The 11,611-nt window shown below is 44.7% G+C and overlaps 1 protein-coding gene across 1 annotated transcript in view; it reads right to left on the bottom strand.

Annotated features, from left to right (window-relative positions):
- Nucleotides 1-1,380: 1,380 nt before the first annotated feature.
- LOC138532698 (IgGFc-binding protein-like) overlaps nucleotides 1,381-11,611 on the bottom strand; it is a 201,212-nt gene continuing 190,981 nt past the window's right edge. The window contains exon 5 of the mRNA XM_069641090.1: nucleotides 1,381-2,033. Coding sequence (XP_069497191.1) covers nucleotides 1,381-2,033 — 653 coding nt within the window. The remainder of the gene's footprint in view (nucleotides 2,034-11,611) is intronic.

Raw genomic sequence — 11,611 nt, 5'->3', positions numbered from 1 at the left:
TAATAACGGGCTCACGAATGGCAAGCCCTTTATTAGCGCCCTGGTCCCTTAGCAGGACCCGTAAGGGACGTGTGGTCAGACCACACGTTCCTTATGGTTCCCCCTAATGGACCTCTGAATCGGGCAGTAAGGGATTACCGGCACCGGTCTCCTGACCGGTGTCCGGTATCCCTTACTGCCCAACTCGAATTGACCTCCACAGACATGAGAGGATTCCCCTTCTAAAGACTACCAGAGTGCATCTTCCCTCCAGCAGTAAAGAACCAAACACTTAGACAATTAACAATCAAGAACTGCGCCACTGACCTCATACCACCAGAGATTGCAACATCCAGGGTGAGAAAGATCAGGAAAGTAGCGCGAAGTGTCAGCAATGTGGGCTGCGTGCTGCCGAAACTGTGATGCAAATACTCGGTTCACTGCACCAAGTATGAGGTCAACTGGACGGCAACTGTAGGAATTGCTTTAGGGACCAGTGGTAGGCCCCGGGTTCCTTGTCATTATGGCCATTAGGACCCGTGTAGTTTCCTACGCAGGTGCTTACAGTGTTTGATTAAATAAAAAAGAAAAAGATACGTACCTTTCGGGGCTACGTGGCGTTGTAGTCTTCAAAGGAAAACGGAGTAGGAACGCTGCGCTGCACCGAAAGGAACGTTTCTATTTTTTGTTTTTATTAAACAATCTTAGCAACCATGTTGGAAACTACTAGGGTGCTAAGAGGTGAGGGGGGGGCAAGTAAGGAAAGAGACACAGGGAAGGGGGGGTGCTGGCCAGCAGCGCTTAGGCTGCTTGGAACGTTGCCCTATATGGGAGAATGCAATCTGAATTCCGAGCATCCTGATTGGCCACCATCAGAGAATCCAGTCTGAATTCCGAGCATCCTGATTGGCCACCGCCCCCTTCTAGGGCGCTAATAACCGTTAATCTTTAACGAGAAAGTTGTCAGATATAAGATTGCGACACAAGTATGTAACTGGCAAAATATCACAACCAACAGATCGAAAAGAAAATAAATCACAGATCTGAATTACTAAAGCAGAGTGTGCTAGGCTTATTCTAAGTGGCTGTTCTTGGGGTCTCCCGCAAGATGTTAACCGTTTCAAAATCAAGCAGATGGAGAGTGGTCTCAATCAAAGTAACTTGTAGAAGGAACATCTACTTGGTATTTAAATCTTTTTGTTTTGATCAAATCTCACTAAATGTAAACATTCTAGGCATGTATTGTTGTACTGACCGGGTGTGCGCCTGAGGGAGAGACAGACAGAGAGAGAGAGAGAGAGAGAGAGAGAGAGAGAGAGAGAGAAAGAGAGAAAGAGAGAGACAGAGAGAGAGAGAGAGAGAGAGAAAGAATAGGCATGCACTAAATAGAGCTGAAACACATTAGAGAGTGACTTCAATACCTGTATGGTCATGTGAACATGTTGTTTCTATACTCACCAGAATGACACCGCTCTTCTGATGGGTCAGAGTGAATGTGTGCCCGTACACTTCCAGAGTTACCCGCACTGGTACAGTCCCTTGCCCATTTACAAATTTACCGTTTTTCACATTGACGGCAAAATCAGTGAGGTTTTTGTTGCCGCCACAGGGTTTAGCCAGAGTGTAGATACAGCCACCTTGGAAGTCATAGTGATAACCATCTAATGTATGACAGTGGTGGTCACCGATAGCATTACATGTTCCATATCCGACAGGGTGGCAGCTCTGGATGCCGTCTACCAATGAGCACTCTTCATTTGGTCCACAGGAGAATGCGGTGCAGGTGACATAGCCGGCTTCCTTACATGTGCACTGATCGTTACATTTGTCATCGGGATAAAACACCTCGTCTCTCTTGTAGTACTGTCCCATGTGGACACATCCACATTGGCTCCTGGATACACACTGATCTCCACTGAAGACAAAGCCGTTGTTGCACGCGCAGCCTTCTGTGCAGGACTGGTCACATGATGTTGTGGTGGCACGTCCACTGCAGGTGACGGGGCAGGGATCAGCACACAGTTCATAATGGCTGTTTTCAGGGCAAGACATTGCTGAAAAATGAACATATTGTTTAATATCACATATGAAATGATGCATAGGACATTTTAGGATCAATAATACATTAAAATGAGAGCCATAGGTTATTTGGTATGTGCACTGAACAGAACACATGTATTATTATGAAGCTAACATGTAACCAGTAGACAAGTATGTTGCGCAACTCAGAGAGATGTTGTTATACTGCAATGTCGGTGATAGATCAGACAACATGATAAAATGTATGCATCTAGTGCAAATATAAGACTGAAGAAGAGTGTATCGAAGAGAAAAACAAGTTGTTAAACAAAGAGGCACGAAGAGCCAGACCACTGGAAGAAGTGGCGATGAAGAGAAACCTCCTGTGGAACTCCAAGCCATCTTCAGGCTCTATTCCCAGAATGTAGGTAGACTCTGGCAATCCCTTTTGACACGAACCCAGAGGAAGGAAAGAGACACTTGCAAAATTGAACCAATTATGCCACGGATGTAGCAGTGAACACCATCTTGCAAATCATAATGAGTGCACATGCCCCGCAAGGAACAAAGATTGTATATTAAATAGACGTGTGGTTAATTAGGCTTAAAGGGTAAAAATACAATTTTGAAATGTTATATTATAATAAATTCTCAAAGCAAAACCTAAAGAAAATAAAACACCAAATCCTTGTCGGCTTCGGACACTATCAGTGACTCTTATGTAATAACCTTGGCTACCCTTTGAATCTTGTCCTTGTATAACTGCTCATCTTTGACAAGAAAGTCGTCAGATATAAGATTGCAACACAAATATCTAACTGGTAAAAGATCACTACAAAAATATCTAAAAGAAAATAAATCACAGATCTAAATAACTAAAGTACTGATTGTACATGGTTCGACTGTACCTGCCCCTTCACCAAAGTATGCAGGAAGAGAAACAAAACACTGCTACTCCCAATGGAAAACAAGCCAGAGGATGAGACAGGCTTAGGTGAAGATGGAAACATCGCATTAGCGATTTCCTTCTAGCCCCACTGCACGGCCGGCGTGAAGGAAAATAAAGAGAATCCAATGGCAGAACTTCCGAGAAGATGGTGGGCAAAGACTTCTTCCATCTCAAAAAGGTTGCTGTCAACCCCAATGCATGCAGAGCTAATTCAGTGAAACTGCCAGGGTAGAAAACCTGCATACTAACATTCAAGGGACGAAAAGTCTCTACTCTGAAGCTTCTATGAATTCTATCGTCTTGTCATCTTGCAGTTTTTGGAGTGAATCATTGAGGCTGTGTCTGGCAGTGGCTGGTAGTGGATGACTCTGTGTTTCATAGGGGCGGCCTTTAGACATAGTCTAACCCTGTGAACGTAGTTCTTCACGAAGCCCAACTCGGTACTGAGCAGGTTCTCGTGTTGTTCCAGTATCCATGTCCAGGTTTTGCTAGCGGCATAGTGCACTTGATCTCTACTCTAGGGGCCTAGAACGGAATCTAGTTTACCTTGGTCATGGCAGCCTCCAGCAGCGGGTCCAGAGACAGCGCAGAACACTTCCATGCGACTTGCTAGTGAGCAAATCATTTAAAATTATTATGTTTTATTTGATGTTTCGTTAAGCCATCATTGCTGCTCAGATAAGCATAATTTCCTTAAACAGACTATGCGATTCCTATTTTTTTTTTTAAATCTTACAGACACTTTACTGCTGTCTACGTGGTTAGGGTGTGGGAAACATGTGTAGTGCAGCGTGCCAACATTTTGAGAAGTTCGGCATGAGCATTTACACATAGCCGTGTTATGAAAGTACTGCACAGTGCACACAGCCCTTTTGAAACTGAGGATGTGACAGCTAGAATTAGTACTTTTTTATGGAAATGTTCAGAATGTAGCCCACAAATGAGTACCAGTGTCATTGGGGCAGATACCATGAAGTATGTTAGATATACCAGTGGGTTAGCAGCCAGTAAGTGTTGGGTGTGGTGGGGTGCAGCCTGTGCTAACGATCTGCAGCCACAGCTCTCCAAAAAAGTGTTTAATCAAACAGTTGCATGTTTGTAAGAAATTACGTAATGTTTGGTGTTCAGGGATAAGCATTCACTCTGAGTCACTCACCACCAGCAGAGCTACATTTTCAATGTTGTACAGCACAGCCACTCACACACTGCTGCTGTGTACTCACTGCGGTGGAGAAGGGGGTCTGGAGCTGCGAGCTCTCATGAGCCGTTCTGACGGCACCAGCCATTGTTTTGAAAGGAAGCTTTTAAGACTGCAAAGCCTGATCATGATTCATGACGTCATCATTTGTGGTCTGGCCTTTATGAAATAGGGAACTGTACTGACAGACAAGATTGATCTGAGAGGTGGGTGGGGCTGGGACAGGAGCACGGACATGTAACCCTCAACACAACCAGCCTTGCAGAATCACTAGTCTGTCCTGAAATCTCTATACTTTTATAAAGGCCAATTCACTTGTACGTGACACCTGAGCGATCACTCAAGGGTAATCTGAATAGTTCTGAATCATGCCTACATCACCCCATGGCCAAAGAAAAAGTGAAGGAGATAAAAGGGTTTTTCACTCCAGTTTAATATGTTGGCATGTATCTCTTTAAGAAGGGATAGAGTTTGAGGAAATGGTGGAGTAGCATTGGCACAGTCCTAAAGAAGATACAGACAGCCTTGTCTGACTAAGGAAGGCAAAATGTGTAGTCCACGCTGAAGCTATGAAGTACTTGGGTTCCACCACGTCAGTCGAGGGCATTAAGCCCAAACAAGACGAAGGTCCTTGTGTACCCTGCAGAATCAACATTTAAACAAGAGTTGAAATCATTCCTAGGATTAGCAGAGTACTATGCTAACTTCATACCAGAATTTCTTTGAGAAACTGAACCACTACACTCTATTCTCAAGAAAGACACAGAGTTCCATTAGTTCGAACCTCAACAACAGAACTTTGAGAAGATAAAAAAACACATCCGGGAGACACCCTGCCTAGAACTCAATGAGCCAAAATTAGAGACATGTGTTACAGTCAACGCCATAGCCTATGGCATAGGATACACCCTTACGCAGAGATGCTGCAAGGAGGAATGCATAGTGACATTTGCTTTGAAATTCTCATCTGTGGCTGGGCAACATTATACTGTTATTGATAAAGAGACGCTAGCCTGCTCACACAGCACTGACTGAGCACTTCTGCATGCGCACGTGGGGGACCAAATTCAACCTATACACTGTCCACAAACTGTTGGTCCACATGCTGAATCCAGGGGGAACCCAAGTGTCCAGCCCAAGAGTGGCAAGGTTAGCCGGGAAACTCGAGGAATGTACCTTCTCCATCCAGCATCTACCAGGATGGAGGGATAATCAGGCGAACCACATGCTGAGACTCCCAAAGAAAGACAGGGAAGGCAAAACATGAATGCAGGATGAGCGGAAAGTGCTCACGCTTGTCGACATATGCACAGAATGGCAAGAAACCATAAGGTCAGATGTGACTCGAGAGAGAGTAATAGACTTCTTAATCCATGATTGGCATGACAAGAGAAACCTCCCGGCTGCGTTGGAAGCACACAGAGAAATTGCACAAGAACTGTCCATAACCTAGGATGTCCTAGTCAAAGGAGAAAGACCTATTCCATCCACACAGGTCAGAGTGGCCAAAATAAAGAAGGCACATCAAGGACACCTTGTGGACACTCACTAAAAGACAAAACGTGTGCTGGTGGCAACAGATGCATGTGGACATAGACTACCAATTGGAGCACTGCTTGAATGCATTGATAGCGAAAAGAGACTTAAAAAGAGGCAAGCACCACTGACTAAAATTGCCACCCCTTACAAACCCTGAGCGAAAATCAGTCTCGATTTTATAGGTCCTGTGGAGCACATGGGCTTTGATCACTGATATGGTATAACAATTGTGGACTACCTATCGAAGAGAACAAATGTAAATTGGTCCCAAACATCACCACAAATACAGTGATCAGGACACCAAGTGAAAGTTTTTCATTGTGAGGGTTAGCTAAGACACTTATTCGTGGATAATGGAGACCAGCTGGTGTCAGGCGCAATGAGGAGCCTCGAGAATTGGAACAATATAACCAAATATATCTGCCGCAGGCCAACGGTCAAGTGGAAAGAGCTAACTACTTCATCTAAGCAAGTCTTCAACTAACCTTGGCATCACATACATACCCATAGACTATGATAGTGTAAGTAGTGGCTGCACACAGTCTCATCACCAACACCTTGACAGGAGTATCTTCCTTTAAGCGCATGAGAGGATGCAGGGCATCCTCTGCTCGCACATGACCCTGGCTCCCTGACATGCATTACCATCCAAGACATTTGGGAAGAATAAAGAAGATGAAACGTGTTTTATGCTAAGTGGAAATAAATACTTATCTCTAAAATACAAAGCTGAGATTGGGTAAAATTAAGATTCAAGCACGATCACAAGGACAAGGACACTCTCGCCAAATTCAGCACCCCATGTGAGCATGGTATGGAATTTGGAGAGTGAAGCCCTGTACAGAAATGGAGACAAGGAACAGATAGTAGTCCATCATGGGAAAGGAAGCAGTCCCGATACCAATATGAACATTGGACCCAGTTTGCATCATGTGAACTCATGGAAGCCCCTAAAAAGAAACTGCGAATCGGATGCTAACCTAGGGCCTCATTACATGGAAGGAGGTAAGGGTTTAACGGTCACCAGTAATGGTACTGGTGACAGTTAACCCTTACTGCCTTACTACGAGGTCCCTTTGCGGGTAGGTACTTTAACGCCTGCTGTTTAGAAAACCAACCCGCAAAGGGACCAGGGTGCTAATTACGGTACCGCAATTTGCGGCACCGTAATTAGCACCTTCTCCATTCCCATAGAGCCCTATGGGGCAAAAATGGGAATGGAGAAGGGCAATGGGGGAAGGGGGAATTACCGCCCGCCAACCTTGGAATAGGGCAGTAATTCCCCTTTCCACCAAGGCGGTACCGGTATTTTACCGGCATGGACCAAGGTGCTAATAGCACCTTGGTCCTCCGCCTACCGTGTAATGAGGCCCCTAGATGGCCAGTCCTGCAGGCAGTGATCTCTTGTCAAACCCCGGTAGGAGATATGACTCGAGCCCCTTGTTACTTAGGCCCAATTCCCCTTTTTCTCTGAAGAGGTTGTCAGCAATGCCATTGAGCGCCTGAATTCAGCATTCCCTTCAGATCCTGTTCCGCTAATGATCCTGAAAGATATATCCTCTGGCATCCTACCTTCGATTTACAAAGCAGTTATTGTCTCCTGTCAGACCGGCTATACAAGCGACGGCTATCCCTGTGCTTAAAATGCCACCCCTTGACCCTTCACTTCCCTCTAGCTTTTGGCCTATTTCTCTCTTACCTTTCTTCATGAAGTTATTGGAAGTACTAGTTTCTCCTCTTCTGTCCTCGTGGTGCAATAGCATTCACATATGTTGAGATAAATGACATGTACAACCAGTATAAACCTCAGATTTGTAACCAATGCATTATTTTCCAAAGATAAAGTCACCCTAAATGACAGAGATACCGGCCTGTGTAGGGGAAGAGAAAGTTGAAGGTAACCTGGAGGCAACCCTAAAGGTTTTACTGGCCATTTTTACTCTCTAAAAATAGGAAAATACTCCAGAAAAAGAAAAATAGAAAGTAAAAATACTGCTAACGGAAAATAGGAAACAGACACATAATGTGCCTGTTTCCCATATTTTACCCACAAAGCTCCAATTGTATGTTTGGACCAGTAGTACACAGAGTGTCATACGAAGAAACTGCTGTTCTTAAGAGGTAAACATGTAGCTTTTAATGTTCATGAATTACTAGGTACAAATAAATATTTATTAGAAAAGCATTTCTGTTTTACATTTAAGACATAGTTTTACTCACTTAGGAATGGGCCTTATTTTTTTACTCTTTCAAAAATGATTTTACTACTAACTTAAAAAATCGGGAGTAAAATACTCCCACTTCTAAATCCTATCTGGAGCACTAACTGCAGGACACTGCCACACAGGATGTGGACAATGGAGGCATCCTAGCTTTCAGTGGCCATTCTAAAGAACCCCCTGGCCTATGGGTGTCATGGCAGATATGGCAGCAACATCATCTACAGGGTCAGAGGACAAAGTGCCTGCGAGACCTCTAACATGGTCAGGGGGGCCCCATAAAGACAGGCCACACTGAAACCCATACTCCACCCGGGAGGAAGAAATGAACCACAAAAGCTGGCTATCCGTAGAAAGCTGACATCTATGCAGTCCACATTAGGTGAGGGTCTGCTGGGACTTACTACCCAAGTGGTCACTGCCGCGGAGGCCCTTGAGGGAGAGCTGCAAGGGCTGAGGCAAAGCCAGATGTGCACATGCCGCAGGATTTTTTGGCTGCAAATGCAGCAGCACGTATCCAACATCTGCCCTAGTGGGTTATCTGGCGGCCATGACCACCATGTCCAGCAGGAGCTCAATACCCACTTTGGTGTCCTCAGAGCCAGAAGGACAACTCCTTCCTATGGTATCTACAACACCATCTGGCCATTAAACCAGCAGCAGCCAGGGCACTACACTGAGGTGGCGCCAGCACCATACAAAATTGACATATTTCTCTGGTGATCTGCATTATGTTTTTGTTTGGTGGAGTGACATTTTGGGGGAATGGGGATTTGGGTGCAGTCTTGCTTATTTGGAATTCTGTACATATTTGTTTGTCTGAGGTGAAGACTTTTACATATGGTTTTGCAACACAGTTGTGTGATGCATTCCTTTTCTGATTTGAACCGGGATCGCTGACCCAGCCCTGGAAAACGAGGTAGCAATACCTGGAGATGAATGGGGATGCAGACGTTACTCAAACATCAATAATCAAAATGACTCAGGAAGTTGGCAAAGTTGACTGTTTCATTATCAATTATCTAAAACAGGGTGTACAACGGACATCAAAGGATGTCTCATAGCATGGTCTCTCAATGATTTTAACAAAAAACATCATACTTATAGTAAAAACTTGTCATTGATGACGTTAACCCATGTACTTACTAACGTCATCCTACGTGGCAATCTACAAAAACCTAGTGGCAAATGTGATAGGCTTAGAGGGAATATGCTCCATACTAGTCTAGAAAGTGATAGGTTCTTCAACATCAGGTGGGACTACAAAGCCCATCCTTCAAACAAGTCTCTATGAACTTCATTAAATATACAACGTCCTATTGGTTTTACAAACCATAGAGCTCTTAATCATGCGGCCCCCTAAACTGGTTGGCATTCTTACATTCATCAGTACTTTTCCACCCACGTTAGCAGCATGCAAGCTGGACTTCGAGCTGCTGGTGAGCTGGTCATAACCATAGCATCCCACCAATTAGCATATCATCTGTTATCACCTCAGTGGTCTGCACATCAATCAAGCCAAATTGACCTTGGAAATGTTCTTTGATCTGGAGAATAAAGGGGAGTAGAGGCACGCTCTGCCTCTCTGCGTAGGTATGGTTTGTCATGTTTGTCCAAGTTCATCCCTTCACGTGACTGAAGACCACCGATTTAAGCTCTGGTGCGTTTAAAATGCTACTATTTAATGAAATGCTGACGTCTTCCTTGTTTTCGTCCATGTCTTCTGAATAGGAGTCTCATTCTTTCACACAGTTTGAAACTAATGTCTGCTCATCCCAGTCAGATAAAACCTTGGCTTATTTGGGCTGAACCAGCCTCGCCTTTCTGAGATTCCCTTTTGTAATTTCGCTGTTTTTCAACTGCAACACACTGGATAAGGCCTTCTTTCTCTAGTCCAGCTCTGCTATGATACGTAGTGGAATTATCCATTCTTTACTTACTCCTATATATGTATACATTGGCGCTTGCTGCAATTAATTAACTACATAGCTATCCTCAAGATTACTTTGTCTACTTGCGTTTCTTTGCATCTGTACACGTTTAAAATGACTTGATATCTTCATCATTTCTGTAACATGGGTTTCTTCATCTCCAGCCCGAGATGTCACTTATCTTTGATACTTTCTTGATGACTTATAGACTATCTTGACCTTCGTGTCCCTGCATCTCTTCTAGGTGCATCAGTTTTACTTTGTGTGACGTCACCAATCTGCTCTTTCATTCATTGGTCCTGCTTCAGTGGTCGAAGTGGGTGGGAGCGGTCAGGAACGGTGCTCCTCTACTTCTTTCAATTAAGTTTTACCATTCCTATACTTTTATTTTAAAAAGAAACTGTTCCAGAACAGTTTCGTTTTAAAATAAAAGTGTAGGAAGAGGTAGGAACTTGCACTTTCAGTGCACTGCACAGAATGTTTCCTTAAAGAGGAGGCACATGTGTTTTGGGGTTTTTATTGTGCATGGGAGGGGGCGCGGCGATGGGATCTGTGGTTACACAATCCGTATCCGCCTCCTCAACGCTGCTGGAACTTACACGACCCGCTCCTCAATTACATGTCTCTGAGGGACTCCATAGCCAGAGTAATCTGGAACTATTTTCAGGAGAACCCGACCAAAGAAATCTCTTCAGCTAATACCTGTGACGCTATGAAGGCCATGGTTAGGGGTGAACTGATTGCTCATGGAGCAGCGTACCATAAACAGAAGCATCAGGTCCGCATGAAACTGGAGGAGGATATCTGAAACGCCAAAGCCTGTCATATACAGAAAGGCTGGACGCCTAAAACCTTTTGAGCACTGCAAATAGCCTGGAAGAAACTGGAGACCCATTACACAGACGAAGCAGCACACACGCTGGCCAAAACTAAACAAAGTTATTATGCCAAAAATGACAAGGCGAATAAACTTTTGGCCGCAGGGCCGCATCCACAATGAAGATCATGCAAACCTACAGCCGGCCGCCGGCCACATTTCCGAAACGATGACATCATTGCCTCGCGACCGAGCGGTACAAACAGACTACCTTCAAGACGCCACCCTTCCGCAGCTAATGGAGGCGGACAGGGAGGAACTAGATGCTCCCATCACAGGTGGGGAAGTAGAAGAGGCCATCAAATCCCTGAAACCTAGGGCCCCAGGCCCGGATGGCTGTACAACGCGGTTTTACAAACTGTTCCGCCCACAATTGACTGCCCCGGTGACAGCTCTTTTTAATACATTTGGTGCCTCAGGCTTGGTCACCCCCTCCATGCAGGAATCAATAACTGTTCTGCTGCTTAAGCCCAGTAAAGCCCAGAGGGATAACTGTTCATACAGACCTATCTCTTCATTGAAAATCGATGCCAGCATCTACTCCAAAATACCAGTTAACTGTTTGGCAGCGATCCTCCCTAAACTAATCGACACAGCCCAGACAGGATTTATATGAAATATACCAAACTAGGGACAATATCCGAAGAGCCCTCAATCTGATAGACATTGTGACCCAAGACTCCCATAAATTAGCCCTGCTAGCCTTGGATGCTTCCAAGGCCTTCGACAAAGTGGACTGGTCTTTCCTACGATTCATATTAGAAGCCTTCACTTTGGCCGTGGCTTCCGTAACATGGTCCTAGCCAACTACCACTCTCCCAAAACCTAGTTCCGGTTTAACTATAATTTATCAGGCCCAATTCCCTTGTCCTGTGGCACCATACAAGGCTGTCCCCTGTC

The sequence above is a fragment of the Ambystoma mexicanum genome, chromosome 1p, assembly GCF_040938575.1.
Source record: "Ambystoma mexicanum isolate Mex_15411 chromosome 1p, UKY_AmexF1_1, whole genome shotgun sequence".
NCBI classification, from domain to species: Eukaryota; Metazoa; Chordata; class Amphibia; order Caudata; family Ambystomatidae; genus Ambystoma; species Ambystoma mexicanum.
This window is presented reverse-complemented; position numbering and strand designations above follow the sequence as displayed.